The sequence below is a fragment of the Haliotis rufescens genome, unplaced genomic scaffold, assembly GCF_023055435.1.
Source record: "Haliotis rufescens isolate VD_foot unplaced genomic scaffold, xgHalRufe1.0.p SCAF_16, whole genome shotgun sequence".
NCBI classification, from domain to species: Eukaryota; Metazoa; Mollusca; class Gastropoda; order Lepetellida; family Haliotidae; genus Haliotis; species Haliotis rufescens.
The window spans coordinates 4544181-4562967 of record NW_025963846.1 but is presented as its reverse complement, the minus strand read 5'-3'; the positions used below and the strand labels follow the sequence as shown (position 1 = coordinate 4562967).

At 42.8% G+C, this 18787-nt stretch overlaps 1 protein-coding gene across 1 annotated transcript in view; it reads left to right on the top strand.

Moving 5' to 3' along the window:
* The window catches only part of LOC124144297 (dynein axonemal heavy chain 3-like), a 179631-nt gene that overhangs the window by 126051 nt on the left and 34793 nt on the right, over positions 1 to 18787 (top strand). The window contains exons 55-67 of the mRNA XM_048396807.1: positions 697 to 879; positions 1955 to 2113; positions 2643 to 2714; positions 4071 to 4271; positions 5937 to 6092; positions 6470 to 6670; positions 8767 to 8900; positions 9813 to 9984; positions 11648 to 11734; positions 14144 to 14260; positions 16006 to 16191; positions 17324 to 17461; positions 18124 to 18228. Coding sequence (XP_048252764.1) covers positions 697 to 879; positions 1955 to 2113; positions 2643 to 2714; positions 4071 to 4271; positions 5937 to 6092; positions 6470 to 6670; positions 8767 to 8900; positions 9813 to 9984; positions 11648 to 11734; positions 14144 to 14260; positions 16006 to 16191; positions 17324 to 17461; positions 18124 to 18228 — 1911 coding nt within the window. The remainder of the gene's footprint in view (positions 1 to 696; positions 880 to 1954; positions 2114 to 2642; positions 2715 to 4070; positions 4272 to 5936; positions 6093 to 6469; positions 6671 to 8766; positions 8901 to 9812; positions 9985 to 11647; positions 11735 to 14143; positions 14261 to 16005; positions 16192 to 17323; positions 17462 to 18123; positions 18229 to 18787) is intronic.

Here is an 18787-nt window from a genome sequence, read left to right as displayed (position 1 = left end):
TGCAGATCATGTAGTGTCATTTGTTCCTGTTCTTGCAGATCATGTAGTGTCATCTGTTCCTGTTCTTGCAGATCATGTAGTGTCATTTGTTTCTGTTCTTGCAGATCATGTAGTGTCATTTGTTTCTGTTCTTGCAGATCATGTAGTGTCATTTGTTTCTGTTCTTGCAGATCATGTTGTGTCATTTGTTTCTGTTCTTGCACATCATGTAGTGTCATTTGTTCCTGTCCTTGCAGATCATGTAGTGTCATTTGTTCCTGTTCTTGCAGATCATGTAGTGTCATTTGTTCCTGTTCTTGCAGATCAGGTAGTGTCATCTGTTCCTGTTCTTGCAGATCATGTAGTGTCATCTCTTCCTGTTCTTGCACATCATGTAGTGTCATTTGTTCCTGTTCTTGCAGATCATGTAGTGTCATCTCTTCCTGTTCTTGCAGATCATGTAGTGTCATTTGCTCCTGTTCTTGCAGATCATGAAGTGTCATCTCTTCCTGTTCTTGCAGATCATGTAGTGTATCTGTTCCTGTTCTTGTAGATCATGTAGTGTTATTTGTTCTGTTCTTGCAGATCATGTAGTGTCATTTGTTCCTGTTCTTGCAGATCATGTAGTGTCATTTGTTTCTGTTCTTGCAGATCATGTAGTGTCATCTGTTCCTGTTCTTGCAGATCATGTAGTGTCAAATGTTCCTGTTCTTGTAGATCAACGTGATGCAGGAGGAGCTGATAGATCTGCAGCCGAAGCTGATTGAGACCAGCAAGGAAACCGAGGAGCTCATCAAGATCATCGAGGAGGAGACGGTGGAGGTGGAAGAGAAGAAGAGAATAGTGGAGGCAGACGAGGCTAGGGCCAACAATGCCGCCATGGAGGCCAAGGGTATTAAGGTGAGTAATGTGGACTCCTGGTGTCTGGATGAGTCATTTGGCCTGCTGGTGTCTGTGTGAGTCATGTGGACTGCTGGTGTCTGTGTGAGTCATGTGGACTGCTGGTGTCTGGATGAGTCATGTGGACTCCTGGTGTCTGGATGAGTCACAAGGCCTGCTGGTGTCTGTGTGAGTCACAAGGCCTGCTGGTGTCTGTGTGAGTCATGTGGACTCCTGGTGTCTGGATGAGTCATTTGGCCTGCTGGTGTCTGTGTGAGTCATGTGGACTGCTGGTGTCTGTGTGAGTCATGTGGACTGCTGGTGTCTGTGTGAGTCATGTGGGCTGCTGGTGTCTGTGTGAGTCATGTGGACTCCTGGTGTCTGGATGAGTCATGTGGACTCCTGGTGTCTGTGTGAGTCATGTGGACTGCTAGTGTCTGTGTGAGTCATGTGGACTGCTGGTGTCTGTGTGAGTCATGTGGACTCCTGGTGTCTGGATGAGTCATGTGGACTCCTGGTGTCTGGATGAGTCACAAGGCTTGCTGGTGTCTGTGTGAGTCACAAGGCCTGCTGGTGTCTGGATGAGTCATTTGGCCTGCTGGTGTCTGTGTGAGTCATGTGGACTGCTAGTGTCTGTGTGAGTCATGTGGACTGCTGGTGTCTGTGTGAGTCATGTGGACTGCTGGTGTCTGTGTGAGTCATGTGGACTCCTGGTGTCTGGATGAGTCATGTGGACTCCTGGTGTCTGTGTGAGTCATGTGGACTGCTGGTGTCTGTGTGAGTCATGTGGACTGCTGGTGTCTGTGTGAGTCATGTGGACTCCTGGTGTCTGTGTGAGTCATGTGGACTGCTGGTGTCTGTGTGAGTCACAAGGCCTGCTGGTGTCTGTGTGAGTCATTTGGCCTGCTGGTGTCTGTGTGATGGTGTCAAGGCCATATATACATATAGTTAACTACTATTAGACCGGACCAAGTTTATGTACTTCCTTTGTGAATAAGGCTGACTCTTATGTTGGCATATTGTCCTTGAAAACAGAAGTGAACCTATTTGTTTACAATGTTACGTTTGTTGACACATGTTTGTTTCTTCTTCAAAGGATGAATGTGAGGCCAAGCTTGCTGTAGCTCTGCCGGCCTTGAACGCCGCTGTTGCCGCCCTCAACACTCTGAAGCAGAACGACATCTCCATCGTGAAGAACTTGCAGAATCCACCAGCAGGTGTGAAGCTGGTGATGGAGGCCGTCTGCATCATGAAGGTTGGTTGATGTGTGATCTCCGGAAACACTGACACATAACGCTGCAGAAACATTTGGCTTGGAGGAAAGAATGGTGATCTGACATGAAATTTTATCTTACAGTGCTATAAATGAGTTCCTTGGAATGTTGATACCGTATTCGCCGCAATAGGCGCCCAGGGCGCTCTCAAAATTAGAAATAAGGGGCTCTTATTAGAATATAATTTTGGTGAAAAATAAGTTCAAAGATCGTAAATTTCCGGATTTATGCTGACAGCCTGAAATGTTTATATACGACAGATATATATTTTTCCAGAAATTAATTGCCCATAATTAAGGGTGCACACACGAGTGTGTATTATACACAAATAAATAAGTCATGTGTACATTGATCAGTCGGAAGGGGTGCTAATTGGGATTGTTCACTAGCCAATATATTAGCAAATATCGACATGGGCGCTTATTAGAGCGGGGCGCTTATTACGTCGAATACGGTAATAGTGTTTCTGTTTTAGTGTTTTCTGAGTTAGTGGTTTTCTGTATTTTCCAGGGAATCCGTCCTGAGAGAAAGGTGGACCCGAATGGCAAGTCTGTAGAGGACTACTGGGCCCCTGCAAGGAAGGTAGGACTGAGTACTTTTCAAGTATTGATATCATATGAACATTTTCACCATCATTTCGCTGTGGACAGACAACACATATTTCTGAGTCGCAAGTAGGTAATTCTGTATATTACCCATAGTATTTATTTTCTGTTAAAATTCTAGAAAGTGTGTACATATTCCATAATTTGGTTGCTCTCTGCTGGTTTTCAGTCAAACCATAGGTGCCTCCCTCTACAATCTGCTTTAGAACAAATAATCTCCAGTCTCCCAAATTTTTCCTCAATAATCTCCAGTCTCCCCACTTTCTTCTCAATAATCTCCAGTCTCCCCACTTTCTTCTCAATAATCTCCAGTCTCCCCACCTTTCTTCTCCATTATCTCCAGTCTCCCCACCTTCCTTCTCAATAATCTCCAGTCTCTCCACCTACCTTCTCAATAATCTCCAGTCTCCCCACCTACCTTCTCAATAATCTCCAGTCTCCTCACCTACCTTCTCAATAATCTCCAGTCTCTCCACCTTCCTTCTCAATAATCTCCAGTCTCCCCACCTACCTTCTCAATAATCTCCAGTCTCCCCACCTTCCTTCTCAATAATCTCCAGTCTCCCCACCTCCCTGCTCAATAATCTCCAGTCTCTCCACCTTCCTTCTCAATAATCTCCAGTCTCCCCACCTTCCTTCTCAATAATCTCCAGTCTCCCCACCTTCCTTCTCAATAATCTCCAGTCTCCCCACCTCCCTGCTCAATAATCTCCAGTCTCTCCACCTTCCTTCTCAATAATCTCCAGTCTCCCCACCTCCCTGCTCAATAATCTCCAGTCTCCACATCTTGCTACTCAATAATCTCCAGTCTCTCCACCTTGACTCTCAATAATCTCCAGTCTCTCAACGTATCTTCTCAATAATCTCCAGTCTCCCCACCTTCCTTCTCAATAATCTCCAGTCTCCCCACTTACTCTCTCAATAATCTCCAGTCTCCCCACCTTCCTTCTCAATAATCTCCAGTCTCTCCACCTTACTTCTCAATAATCTCCAGTCTCTCAACCTTATTTCTCAATAATCTCCAGTCTGTAAATATCAGCACTGATTTGAGGACAAAATTACAAAAAGAATTTTAAGCTTTAGCCTTATGTCAGAACTTTCTGATTCTTGTGTTTTGAGCAAGCTTTAAATTTGTTTTTTTTAAAAATAATAATACTTAAATGGATTGAAAAAAATGAATTCTTTTTGTAATTTTGTTCTTATGATAAAATAGCCTCAAATCAGTGCTGATATTTCAAAAAACATTTCCCTGTTTTTTGTTTATTAACCAAGCTACTCTGTAAGACAAGATGTAAATATGTCTTCCCTGGCATGTGTTTCCTCATGACCCCAGATGCTGGGTGACATGAAGTTCCTGGAGTCTCTGAAGGAGTATGACAAGGACAACATCCCCGTGGCAACCATCAAGAAGATCCGGGACAAGTACATCAACAACCCAGACTTCGACCCGGCAATTATCAAGAACGTGTCCTCAGCCTGTGAGGGTCTCTGCAAGTGGGTGCGAGCCATGGATGTTTATGATGGCGTCATCAAGGTGAGTGGGTACCTGATCATAGAGGTGGTGAGGGTGATGAGCCTTCATCTTGTCAACACGAAGGTAGTCATATAACAATGGACTGAAGAATCAATGAAATAACTATTGTTTGTTTTAAAACACACTCAGCAAAATTCCAGCAAACTGACAGCTGTCTGAAAATAATCAAGTCTAGACCAGATACTCATCTCTTTTAAAAATGCTGGATCTGACCTTGATACTCCAGTGAATAACACCATGAGCCTCAGTCTACTCAGTTGGGATATGATGACAAATATGACATGCATCAACCAAGTCCACAAGCCTGACAACCTGATCCTGTTAGTCTCTTGTTCCGACAAGCATTGGTTGCTGAAGACCAAGGTCTAACCAGGATCTTCATAGGGTGTGTGGACTGAGGTATGCATGAGAATTAAACCTCTCCTCATGGATTTACTGCCACACTACACTGTGTGGCAACTTAGTTGAGTCTCCCATTGGGTGAGTGAAAGAGTTGGGTTGCTTTGAAATGTATTTCAGTGACATCATATAACTTCTTAGCCTAGTGTTGGAGGAAGTCCAAACTGATGCATGTCGTACAAAACCAGGAGTATGTGATGCTGAAAGAGGATGGTATTCCAACCAATGACAAGCAGGTCCTGGGAGATAAGGGAGACAACTCTGCACAGTGAATTGCAGTGACTAGGACCTTAGCGCTTTCTGTGCACCCTATTACAACCCTTGTTGAACTATCATGGATTCTAAACAAAGACGATGCCCCACAATCTTTTGCACATTTCCAGTCAAGGTCTATACCGTTTGTCTTAATTAGTCCATTGTATGATATTCAATAGGACTGGGACAAGTCCATATTTACAACCCGGGTACACAACACCCTATTACCTGACCATCCCTGTGTACCCACTGTAGGTTTCAAGAGTTGTTTTTTCGGAGCCCTGGCAAATACTATTTACATACACATATAAAACGATCAGGTCATGCATACACTGAAGTCAATTAAAGTTATATCTTTTCTCAAACATATAAAATAAGAAACAATGCGTTCAAAGTCAGAAAGAAATGCAAACATAAGGGACTTTTATTGTTACTGTATTTTAACAATATATTACGTGACTAACCGGAGGTCCTGGTAGTCTTATGAGTACCGAAGTCCTAATATGGTCATGGTTTCCCTGTTGGCCCTGATTATGGTTCTTGGTATGTCAGGGGGCACGGGTGGCCCAGTCGTCTAAGATTCTCTGTGCAGAGTTGCGTCCCTTGGAAACGCCAGAAACCTATGATTGTGTGTTCGAATCCCGGTTCGCCCCAATTATGTTTCTAGGTTTGTCAGCACCATACCCGTGCTCGTGGGTTTCACCGAAGTGGTAAACGTCTGAGACCTGCATCACTTCGGGCTTTCCTCCCACATTAAGCTGACATGCCGCGATATAACTGGAATACTGTTAAAAGCGGCCTAAAACCCAACTCACTCACTCACTTGGTATGTCAGCACCATTATGTCGAAGCTGTGCTTGTGGGTTCCACAGAGGTGCACATATAAGACCTGCATCACTTCGGCTCTCCTCCCACATTACTTTGATGCGTCATGATATCCGTATCTGGAATACTGTTCAAAGTGACACTGAACCCAACTCACTCACTCACTCACTCACTGATGACCGGCAGGTGGTGGCGCCCAAGCAGCAGAGTCTGGCTATGGCAGAAGGGGTTCTTGAAGACCAGATGGCCAAGTTGAAGGAGAAGCAGGCCGAACTGAAGACCGTCCGCGACAAGCTGGCCAACCTCAACGACCATCTCAACCAGAAACAGACCGAGAAAAAGGTCAGGGCAGATTTCTTTCAGTATCAAAGATGCTGCTGTAACAAAACCTTTTGAAATACTCTCATGAATATTATTAGAATGATTCAACATTAAACAACCTAAAATAAAACAGAACTTAAGTTAAATGCATCAGCATCTTCTGCTTTTTATCTGATGTTATTGTAGCAGGGCATGGAGTCATCCCACAGATGACATCCTTACCTTGTTAGCTTGCTGACGGGGTTAACATCTTTGGTCATGTGGACAAGGCGTCCGACCTCTGCTCAGAAGGTCCATGGTTCGAATCCCATCACAGGACTTTGAAATTTTATGGCTGCTTGTTTACATTATAATGAAATGATTTAAATGTCGGTGTCTGTTTTTTATCCACCATTTAGAACCTCGAGGATAACATTGAGCTGACGAAGGTGAAGATAGAGCGGGCCAACAAGCTGATCAGTGGCCTGGGTGGAGAGAGGTCACGGTGGACACAGAATGTCCACGAGCTCAGCGAGACGTATGACAACATCGTGGGTGACGTCCTCCTCTCAGCTAGTGTGGTGGCCTATCTTGGACCTTTTATTCTGGATTATAGGCTGGTGAGAAATGACTCAATCCCGACAGTAGCATCCTAACTAAAATTGTAACACAATTGTAATTGTAATTCAATAACACACTTTCATTAACAAATGATGGATACTGTGTAATGATGTCTATTCGTCATCTGTTGGACATCTGTGATATCTGTGCGTCGTCTGTCTGACATCTGTGTTTCTTCTGTGATCTTTGTGTGTCATCTGTGATGTCTGTGTGTCATCTGTGATCTTTGTGTGTTGTATGTGATCTCTGTGTGTCATCTGTAATGTCTGTTTGTCATCTGTGTGTCATCTGTGATGTCTGTGTGTCATCTGTAATGTCTGTTTGTCATCTGTGTGTCATCTGTGATCTCTGTTTGTCATCTTTCATCTTTGTGTGTCATCTGTGTGACATCTGTGATCATTGTGAATCATCTGTGATATCTGTGTGTCATCTGTGACATCTGTGATCAATGTGAGTCATCTGTGATCTCTGAGTGTCATCTGTGTGTCATCTTTGACATCTGTGATCAATGTGTGTCATTTGTGATCTCTGTGTGTCATCTGTGATCTCCATGTGTCATCTGTGATCTCTGTGTGTCATCTGTGATCTCCGTGTGTCATCTGTGATCTCCGTGTGTCATCTGTAATGTCTGTGTGTCATCTGTGATCTCTGTGTGTCATCTGTAATGTCTGTGTGTCATCTGTGATCTCCGTGTGTCATCTGTGATCTCTGTGTGTCATCTGTGATCTCTGTGTGTCATCTGTGATCTCCGTGTGTCATCTGTGTGACATCTGTGACATATATATGTCATCTATAATGTCTGTGTGTCATCTGTAATGTCTGTGTGTCATCTGTAATGTCTGTATGTCATCTGTGATCTCTGTGTGACATCTGTGTGTCATCTGTAATGTCTGTGTGACATCTGTGTGTCATCTGTAATGTCTGTGTGTCATCTGTGATCTCTGTGTGTCATCTGTGATCTCCGTTTGTCATCTGTGATCTCCGTGTGTCATCTGTAATGTCTGTGTGTCATCTGTGACATCTGTGTGTCATCTGGTATCTCCGTGTGTCATCTGTGACATCTCTGTGTGTCATCTGTGATCTCCGTGTGTCATCTGTGTGACATCTGTGACATATATACGTCATCTGTAATGTCTGTGTGTCATCTGTAATGTCTGTATGTCATCTGTGATCTCTGTGTGACATCTGTGTGTCATCTGTAATGTCTGTGTGTCATCTGTGATCTCTGTGTGTCATCTGTGATCTCCGTGTGTCATCTGTGACATCTCTGTGTGTCATCTGTGATCTCCGTGTGTCATCTGTGTGACATCTGTGACATATGTACGTCATCTGTAATGTCTGTGTGTCATCTGTAATGTCTGTGTGTCATCTGTGATCTCTGTGTGACATCTGTGTGTCATCTGTAATGTCTGTGTGTCATCTGCGATCTCTGTGTGTCATCTGTGATCTCCGTGTGTCATCTGTGACATCTGTGTGTCATCTGTGATCTCCGTGTGTCATCTGTGACTTCTGTGTGTCATCTGTGATCTCCCTGTGTCATCTGTGTGACATCTGTGACATATATATATGTCATCTATAATGTCTGTGTGTCATCTGTAATGTCTGTGTCATCTGTGTGACATCTGTGTGTCATTTGTGTGACATCTGTGATCTCCGTGTGTCATCTGTGTGACATCTGTGACATATATATGTCATCTGTAATGTCTGTGTGTCATCTGTAATGTCTGTGTGTCATCTGTAATGTCTGTGTGTCATCTGTGATCTCTGTGTCATCTGTGTGACATCTGTGATCTCTGTGTCATCTGTGTGACATCTGTGTGTCATCTGTGATCTCTGTGTCATCTGTGTGACATCTGTGTGTCATCTGTGATCTCTGTGTGATCTCTGTGTCATCTGTGTGTCATCTGTAATATCTGTGTCATCTGTGTGACATCTGTGTGTCATCTGTGATCTCTGTTTCATCTGTGTGTCATCTGTGACATCTGTGTGTCATCTGTGATCTCTTTGTGTCATCTGTGTGACATATGTGACATTTGTGTGTCATCTGTGATCTCTGTGTCATCTGTGTGACATCTGTGTGTCATCTGTGCTGCAGGAGTGCCTGAAGGAGTGGTATGACATGTGTAAAGACAAGGGGATCCCAGTGTCTGAGACCTTCTCTCTGTCAAGCACTCTTGGAGATCCAGTCAAGATCCGAGACTGGCAGATAGCCGGTCTCCCGGTCGACAAGTAAGTACCATAGCGTCATAGTAACCTAGACCTTAAACCTCAGTAAGTACTATCAAGGCTTAGAATTGGTTACCTCCACCTGTCTTGCAATAGATTAACACACACTTTAGATTATTTATTTTTTATTACTCAGCAATATTCCAGCTATATGAAGGTGGCCTCTAAACAATCGAGTCTTGACCAGACAATCCAGTGACTGATTTTATAAGCAATGCTCCGCATTGTCAATGTATGTTGACACATCATCAACCAAGTCACTGAGTCTCATCACCCGTTCCATTATGTCGCCTCTTACGTCCAGCGTAGGTTGCTGGGGGCCAATCCTAACCAGGCATCCCCATGGGTTCCTCATTAAGTGGCCTCTTGTGTGTAGCAGTGGGGTGCTGGGGGCACAGACTACCCTAGGTCCTTACAGGGGTATAAACAAATATTTATAGAAATCATACTATATGTACTTGCCTATTTGTTTCTCATGGATATAGAAATTTGTTAAATATTTCTTCAAAAGTAAAGTTAGACAGTTTGTATGTATGAAATGAAACATGAAGAAATGTTAATACTGTTCTGTCATCATACCTGTACCTCAAAGTCAAGTTAGCTGAGCTAGCATCCCTTGCTTACCCACTTGTGTAGCTGTCTCTCATCTCTCTCTCCCAGTTGCATAGTTATCTCTCATGTCTCTCTCCCAGTTGTGTAGTTGTCTCTCATGTCTCTCCCCACTTGTGTAGTTGTCTCTCAAGTCTCTCTCCCAGTTGTGTAGTTGTCTCTCATGTCTCTCCCAGTTGTGTAGTTGTCTCTCATGTCTCTCTCCCAGTTGCATAGTTGTCTCTCTCATGTCTCTCCCACTTGTGTAGTTGTCTCTCATGTCTCTCTCCAAGTTGTATAGTTGTCTCTCATGTCTCTCTCCCACAGCTACTCTGTGGACAACGCCATCATCGTGACGTCAGCCAACCGATGGCCGCTAATGATCGACCCTCAAGGTCAGGCCAACAAGTGGATCAAGAACATGGAGAAGGCCAATAAGCTTGAGGTCGTCAAACTGTCCGACCCCAACTACACTCGAGGTCTTGAAAACTGCCTTCAGGTAGGAGGAACAGGTTGTCAGTGTGGAGCAGTTGTCTGACGCACCATGTCTTCACGTTTGATATTCTAGTCCATGATTTTTCTCACAAATTACAAACAAGACAAAATTCCCAAAGAATGAATGTAAAAAATTAAGCCACGCCCACCGAAGCGGACTACTTTTATAACTACAGAACGTCGTTGAAGTTATGTGCATAAATTAAACAATTACCTGATTCATGTCATGCCACAGAATGTATTCCTACACCTGAAAAGTTTATCAATCTTCTCATTTTTGTCTGCTTTGAGATATAAAACTCTTGTTGGTTAAACTATTGTAGATAACACAAGTTTTCGTTGTCAAATTTAATTATAAGGATTAACTGTGGATTTTTTTGGGTTCATTAAGGTATAAATCGAAAAACTGATGTGCAAACTGTATCAATCCACATAGCGGATTCTTACAAAAGTCAATCCACAGTCAATCCTTAAATGGATAGTCAGGCGTTCCAATGAAAAACCAGCAGAGATCGACCAACTTATGGAATATGTACACACTCTTGTTGGAAATAGCCACATAAATTACAAGAAGGACTCAACCCGCCACATTTTCAAACACAGTGAATCACGCAGACTGCAACCAACTGAGTGAGTACGTAACCGGTTTGTTGTGGACTCCACTATAAATGTGGCTTGTTTTAATCATTATAATGCACGCTTTATGGGGGTTGAGTCCTTCTTGTAATTTATGTGGCTATTTCCAACAAGAGTGTGTACATATTCCATAAGTTGGTCGATCTCTGCTGGTTTTTCATTGGAACGCCTGACTATCCATTTAAGGATTGACTGTGGATTGACTTTTGTAAGAATCTGCTATGTGGATTGATACTGTTTGCACATCGGTTATTCAGCTAATAAGAATGCAGGATTTACAATGAACACAGCAAAAATTTTATTATTACAGTAAACTACATGTACGTTTATAACAAACAATCTTATAACAAACTGACAGATACTACAAACTGGACTCTTGGTCCTGGCCATTTGCTGTATATACTTTGCATATATCATTATAATGATCTACGGTTATAGCAAACTAAAATTAGTGGTCCCTTTGAGTTTGTTATAACAGGAGTTTACTGTATATGATAAAATTATATATTATGATACATTTTCACTTACTTTAAGTTATTGTAAAGTTGAAGATACATTTTTTTATTTATTATACCCCCGACCTTTTAGGTCTGTCCGTCCGCCCGTCCGAAAACTTTGTCCGCGCGATTTCTCTTAAACTATTCAGTGGATTTATCTCAAACTTAGGACATATAATCTGTGTCATATGGAGGGGTGCAGTCAAAAGAAAAAAATTGTTTTTATTAATTTTCCATTTTTTTATGATTTTTTCAAAGCCTAACCCTATCCATTATTAAATTTGAAACTACTGACACACTAGGCGAGTCGGGGGTATTAGTGAGCCATGCTCACTTTTGCCCTTGTTAAGTGTTGTCATGTGAGAAATGACTACAATTTCTGAAAATCCAAATTGAGGAATTGTTGAAGTTGGCGTTGTTCAGTTCTTCATTATTAAGTTCAGTGTTGGAATAACGAACCCTGGATTCTAGTGACGAAGGTACAAGGGGGTATGCTGTTTGCTGCAGCTGAGTCATGTGTTGTCCATTCTGCAGTTCGGGAACCCCTGTCTCCTGGAGAACATCGGGGAGGAGCTGGACCCCATCTTGGAACCCATCCTGCTGAAACAGACATTCAAACAGGTCAGGAGGATAGGAAGAATTTGTAATGAAACTGGGGCGGTCGGGTAGCCTAGTGGTTAAAGCGTTCACTCGTCACACCGAAGACCCGGGTTCGATTCCCGACATGGGTACAATCTGTGACGCCCAGTTCTGGTGTCCCCCGCCGTGATATTGCTGGAATATTGCTAAAAGCGGCATAAAATCATACTCACTCACTCACTGTAATGAAACTCATTCCCGTTGGAATATCCTAATAATTGATAAGCGCAGACATTCAAGGGAGCAATTGATCTGACAGCAGTGTAAAGAAAGTAACTCTCACTGGCCTACATCCGTTATACAGGGGTCGTGTGGCCGTGTTTGATCATTAAAATGTGTTACAGTCTGTCGGATAAGACACATATATATAGTGAAGAGAAGTGCAACATTCTTTTTTTACCATTACATGTTTTCGAAGCACTGATGCATCTTTGCGAGGTAAGGGAGTTAACTGCCTGTAAAAGTCCATTTTCCACCCTTGTGGAACAAGGCTGGAATTTCTGGGCTCGATCGTAGCGCCACCAGTGGCTATTACGAGTTATGCGTGAAGTGCATCAAATCACGTGAGGACAACCTTGTTCGGCAAAGGTGGAAACTAGACTTTTATGGTCAGTTAACTCCCTTGCCTCTGGAAGATGGCACTGATGGGGATGTGGAAGTAGCTTCAAATATTTGCAAGGGAAACTATTTCAGTATTTTCTAAATGTGTATTTTCTTGTTTCCTATTTTGTTTCAAGGATGTAAGTAAATTGTTACTCCTAACTTTGCATGTTTATCACTAGCGTCTGTGAGATATGCATGTTTACCACCAGTATCTGTCCTTGAGATATGCATGTTTTTTTCTGTGGGATATGCATGTTTATCACCAGTGTCTGTTTGTGGGATATGCATGCTTATCACCAGTGTATGTATGTTAGATATGTATGTTTATTTCCAGTGTCTGTCTGTGGGATATGCATGTTTATCATCAGTCTCTGTCTGTGAGATATACATGTTTATCTCCAGTGTGTCTGTGGGATATGCATGTTTATCATCAGTCAGTGTCTGTCTGTGGGATATGCATGTTTATCACCAGTGTCTGTCTGTGGGATATGCATGTTTATCATCAGTCAGTGTCTGTCTGTGGGATATGCATGTTTATCACCAGTGTCTGTCTGTGGGATATGCATGTTTATCACCAGTGTCTGTCTGTGGGATATGCATGTTTATCATCAGTCAGTGTCTGTCTGTGGGATATGCATGTTTATCACCAGTGGCTGTCTGTAGGATATGCATGTTTATCACCAATGTCTGTCAGTGGGATATGCATGTTTATCACCAGTGGCTGTCTGTGGGATATGCATGTTTATCACCAGTGCCTGTCTGTGGGATATGCATGTTTATCACCAGTGTCTGTCAGTGGGATATGCATGTTTATCACCAGTGCCTGTCTGTGGGATATGCATGTTTATCACCAGTGTCTGTCAGTGGGATATGCATGTTTATCACCAGTGGCTGTCTGTGGGATATGCAAGTTTATCACCAGTGCCTGTCTGTGGGATATGCATGTTTATCACCAGTGTCTGTCAGTGGGATATGCATGTTTATCACCAGTGCCTGTCTGTGGGATATGCATGTTTATCACCAGTGCCTGTCTGTTGGATATGCATGTTTATCACCAGTGTCTGTCAGTGGGATATGCATGTTTATCACCAGTGGCTGTCTGTGGGATATGCATGTTTATCACCAGTGCCTGTCTGTGGGATATGCATGTTTATCACCAGTGTCTGTCAGTGGGATATGCATGTTTATCACCAGTGTCTGTCTGTGGGATATGCATGTTTATCACCAGTGCCTGTCTGTGGGATATGCATGTTCATAAGAATTCAGTGTGACAATATAGACATGGTATGTAAATGGTGTAGATTTTTCTTTGTTGATGGTATGGTAGATGATACAAATAGATATGATGGTCAAAAGAAAATACAATGAAATGTGCTATTTATATTATAGTGTGGTCTTTAACAAATCCCAGGTAGTTTTATAGTTGATAATTCTATTATTTTTGTATGTTATATACCTAATCCTGTATGGTATGAATGTTTACACTATAAGGACATATTGTATTTGGTGGTTGTAGAGATAGTATCCCTTGGGATTTTATAGTACTATATATTTTATATAGTTATAAACAAAGCTGTGATTGTTCTTCAGGAATAACATGAATAAATTGTTTTCTGTCAACAACCTAAATATTTTATAACATTTCAATTTTTAAATCTAAACATGTTGAGATATATATTGAAAATTAAGATAACATTATGAAAGTTTAAATACTGACTGTTGTAAGTGTAGGTTATGATATGTGAAATAACATTCAACATTAATCATGTTTTCTCCATTTTCTATCAGAACGGCCTGGACTACATCCGGATTGGGGAGCACATTGTGGAGTACAGCAAGGACTTCAAGTTCTACATCACGACCTGCATGAGGAACCCACACTACCTACCTGAGGTGTCCGTGAAGGTGAGTTAACAAACCAACACTACCTACCTGGGGTGTCCGTGAGTTAACGAACCCACACCACCTACGTGAGGTGTCTGTGAAGGTGAGTTAACGAACCCACACCACCTACGTGAGGTGTCTGTGAAGGTGAGTTAACGAACCCACACCACCTACGTGAGGTGTCTGTGAAGGTGAGTTAACGAACCCACACCACCTACCTGAAGTGTCTGTGAAGGTGAGTTAACGAACCTACACTACCTAAGTGAGGTGTCTGTGAAGGTGAGTTAACGAACCCACACCACCTACGTGAGGTGTCTGTGAAGGTGAGTTAACGAACCCACACCACCTACGTGAGGTGTCTGTGAAGGTGAGTTAACGAACCCACACCACCTACGTGAGGTGTCTGTGAAGGTGAGTTAACGAACTAACACTACCTACGTGAGGTGTCTGTGAAGGTGAGTTAACGAACCCACACTACCTACGTGAGTAGTGTGAAGGTGAAGTGTGAAGGTGAGTTAATGAACCCACGCTACCTACGTGAGGTGTCTGTGAAGGTGAGTTAACCAACTAACACCACCTACGTGAGGTGTCTGTGAAGGTGAGTTAACAAACTAACACTACCTACGTGAGGTGTCTGTGAAGGTGAGTTAACGAACCCACACTACCTACGTGAGTAGTGTGAAGGTGAAGTGTGAAGGTGAGTTATCGAACTAACACTACCTACGTGAGGTGTCTGTGAAGGTGAGTTAACGAACCCACGCTACCCACGTAAGTAGTGTGAAGGTGAGTTAATGAACCCACACTACCTACGTAAGGTGTCTGTGAAGGTGAGTTAACGAACCCACACTACCTACGTGAGTAGTGTGAAGGTGAATTAACAAACCCACACTACCTACGTGAGGTGTCTGTGAAGGTGAGTTAACAAACCAACACTACCTACCTGAGGTGTCTGTGAAGGTGAGTTAACGAACCCACACTACCTACGTGAGTAGTGTGAAGGTGAAGTGTGAAGGTGAGTTAATGAACCCACGCTACCTACGTGAGGTGTCTGTGAAGGTGAGTTAACGAACTAACACTACCTACGTGAGGTGTCTGTGAAGGTGAGTTAACGAACCCACACTACCTACGTGAGGTGTCTGTGAAGGTGAGTTAACGAACTAACACTACCTACGTGAGGTGTCTGTGAAGGTGAGTTAACGAACCCACACTACCTACGTGAGGTGTCCGTGAAGGTGAGTTAACAAACCAACACTACCTACCTGAGGTGTCTGTGAAGGTGAGTTAACAAACCAACACTACCTACCTGAGGTGTCTGTGAAGGTGAGTTAACGAACCCACACTACCTACGTGAGTAGTGTGAAGGTGAAGTGTGAAGGTGAGTTAATGAACCCACGCTACCTACCTGAAGTGTCTGTGAAGGTGAGTTAACGAACCTACACTACCTAAGTGAGGTGTCTGTGAAGGTGAGTTAACGAACCCACACTACCTACCTGAGGTGTCCGTGAAGGTGAGTTAATGATCTCACAATTTCTGTTTGAGGTGTCCATGCTTGTGAATTGTCAGAATTGTCAATGTTTTGATATTCTTCTCCTTTAACTTGATAGCTTAGTACATGAAATACATTTACAAAGCAATTAAAGGCATTGTTCAGTGTAGCTCATTTGTAATATATCCTTCTTGCTCCAGGTAAATGAGAGAATATACTCAGAATACCTAGCTTTGATATTCATACACCTGAGCTGATAATCTAATCCTCCTACTTACAGGTGACCCTCCTGAACTTCATGATCACCCCCCTGGGTCTGGAGGACCAGCTGTTGGGGATTGTGGCCGCTAAGGAGAAGCCAGCGCTGGAGGAAACAAAGAACCAGCTGATTGTGGAGAGCGCCAAGAACAAACGCCAGCTGAAAGAGATTGAGGACAAGATTCTGGAGGTCTTATCAACATCACAGGTGGGTAAAAACTTGAGGTCTTGACTGTCCCAGGTCAGTTGACCCTCAAGGTCTGTCCAGCATTCCAGATTCTGCAGGTCCTGCCAACATTCCAGATCCTTGAGGTCTTGTCAGTATTCCAGATCTTGGAGGTCCTGCCAGCATTTCAGATCTTAGAAGTATTGCCAGCTTTCCAGATCTTGGAAGTCTTGTCAACATTTCAGATCCTGGAGGTCTTCTAAAAATTCCAGATCTTGGAAGTCTTGTCAACATTTCAGATCCTGGAGGTCTTCTAAAAATTCCAGATCTTTGAGGTCCTGTCAACATCACAGAACCTAGAGGCATTGTCAACAACCCAGGTTCCAGAGTGACAGATCTGTTCTTGATTGTGTCCAAGGACTTTAATGGTAGTCTTAGAGCATCGAAATGCCTAGAGGACTAACATGGACCAATCTCATTAAAATCGGATCTTAGTTCTCGCTACCGCTAAACAAAGATCTGAGGACATCCCATTACGGGTCACGTCAGACCGACCTTGCGCTAACTTTGACCGACCAATGGAATGACCAATCAGAAGGCAGCTTTCTCGTGCTTTGCGGCACTAATTTCAAATTGGCGACTACGCTTCGAAACATATTTTGACAAATTCTCGATTACAAATTTGAAACCTGAACAAAACACATTCTGGAATGGCTAATAGATGGTCTAGATTGTAAGGATTCAGTTGTTAAACCCGTAACTATCGTTCGGAATACCCCATATTAAAGTTTTGGAGATTTCATGATTAGAAATCACATTCCGACTGTCACTTTCAAAATCTGGTAAGCGACACACTGATTGGTTGGATGAAAGGTCGTTCTGACGTGACCCCTAATGGGATGTCTTCAAATCTTTGTTTAGCGGTAGCGAGAACTAAGGTCTGATTTTAATGAGATTGGTACATGGACTTAATCGTGTTCTATGTCTTCAAATAGTAGTTCCTGAAGCATCAAGCTTGTATGACAGGCAAAGGTTTTGTTAATGAAGTCAAGCTTGTCTGATGGATGGAGATGTACTTTACACATTATCTTGTCCTCTTTCCAGTCACTGTCATGGACAGTCCCCATTAGATACACCCTGTCTGCTATTATATATGTCACATGATGTCTTTCAGGGAAATATTCTGGAAGATGAGACAGCCATAGAAATATTGTCCTCAAGCAAGGTTCTGTCAGAGGAGATCTCAGAGAAACAGCAGATCGCATCTCAGACCGAGGCAGAGATCGACCAAGTCAGAAATGGCTACAAGCCAGTGAGTAAATTATCTTCTTGATAGTCATATACCTGCCTAGCACCTTGAATGATGGTTCTGTCGTGGTCAGAAGGCTTCATCCTCATCCATGTTGTGGCAGTACTGCTGCAGCCATATGTACAGCATTAACTTGGTTTGGTTTTAAGTAAGGATAAGGATCTATGGATGAACAACTTCTTTATTACAATTAAGAGCGACGTTTCGGGGGAGGTTCTAACACTGGTATCAAGCAAGTGACATACAGTGTGTGTGATATAAAGAAGTTGTTCATCCAAAGATTCTTACCACACTCTGTATATCACTTGCTTGATAACGGTGTTAGAACCTACACCGAAACGTCGCTCTTAATTGTAGTAAAGAAGTTGTTCATCCATAGATTCTTATCCTTAATTAGTACTCCAACTTCTAAATGCCTATCAAAGAAGTTGGCTTGGTTTTGTTTGGTTTGTTTGATGTTTAACGCTGCATTCAGCAACATTCAAGCTATATGACGGCGATCTGTAAATAATCAAGTCCGGACCAGACAATCCAGTGATTGACATCATGACCATCGATCAACACAATTTGCGATCCCGTTAGTCGCCTCTTACCTTGGTAGTCTCATCCATCAATAGTAAGATGAAATGATCATGCCTGTGATTTGAGTGTCCTCTGTGTTCCAGGTAGCGAAACACGGCAGCATGCTGTTCTTCACCATCTCCGATCTGGCCAATATTGACCCCATGTATCAGTACTCCCTCACCTGGTTCATCAACCTATATCTACAGGTAACTAGCAATCTTCAGGTGACACTATCTACAGGTTTCTCCACAAATTACAGTCTGTGCCCAGGTAACACCATGTTCACAGATACCGTATTTCCTTGAGTATAGTGCACACTTTTTTAAAAAAAAAACCCAGCTGTCTAGAAGGGGGTGAGCATAATACACGCCATAATGAGTTTTGATGGGTTTTTTCTCCCAACGCAAAGACGTTACCGGGGTAGTGTTTTTTCATCAGGTTCTACATGTTCCTGAGGCAAAGGTGTTAACTGATTATATAAACCTACTGGCTGTTTGTGTAACTCGATATGGAGTTTTTGAAATTGTGGTAACACCTCATAGGAGGTATTACAACGATTGTAACACCTCGCAGGAGGTATTACAACGATTGTAACACCTCGCAGGAGGGCTTACATACATTGTAAACCCTTGATAGAACAAAAACTACGATCAGTCTACAAGACGCACGTGCAGATTTCGCACCGTTCGCATTTCGCACCGGTTTCATTGAACCGAGTTCACGACTGGATACGATATTTCATCTCCGATACAGGTTATACATTTG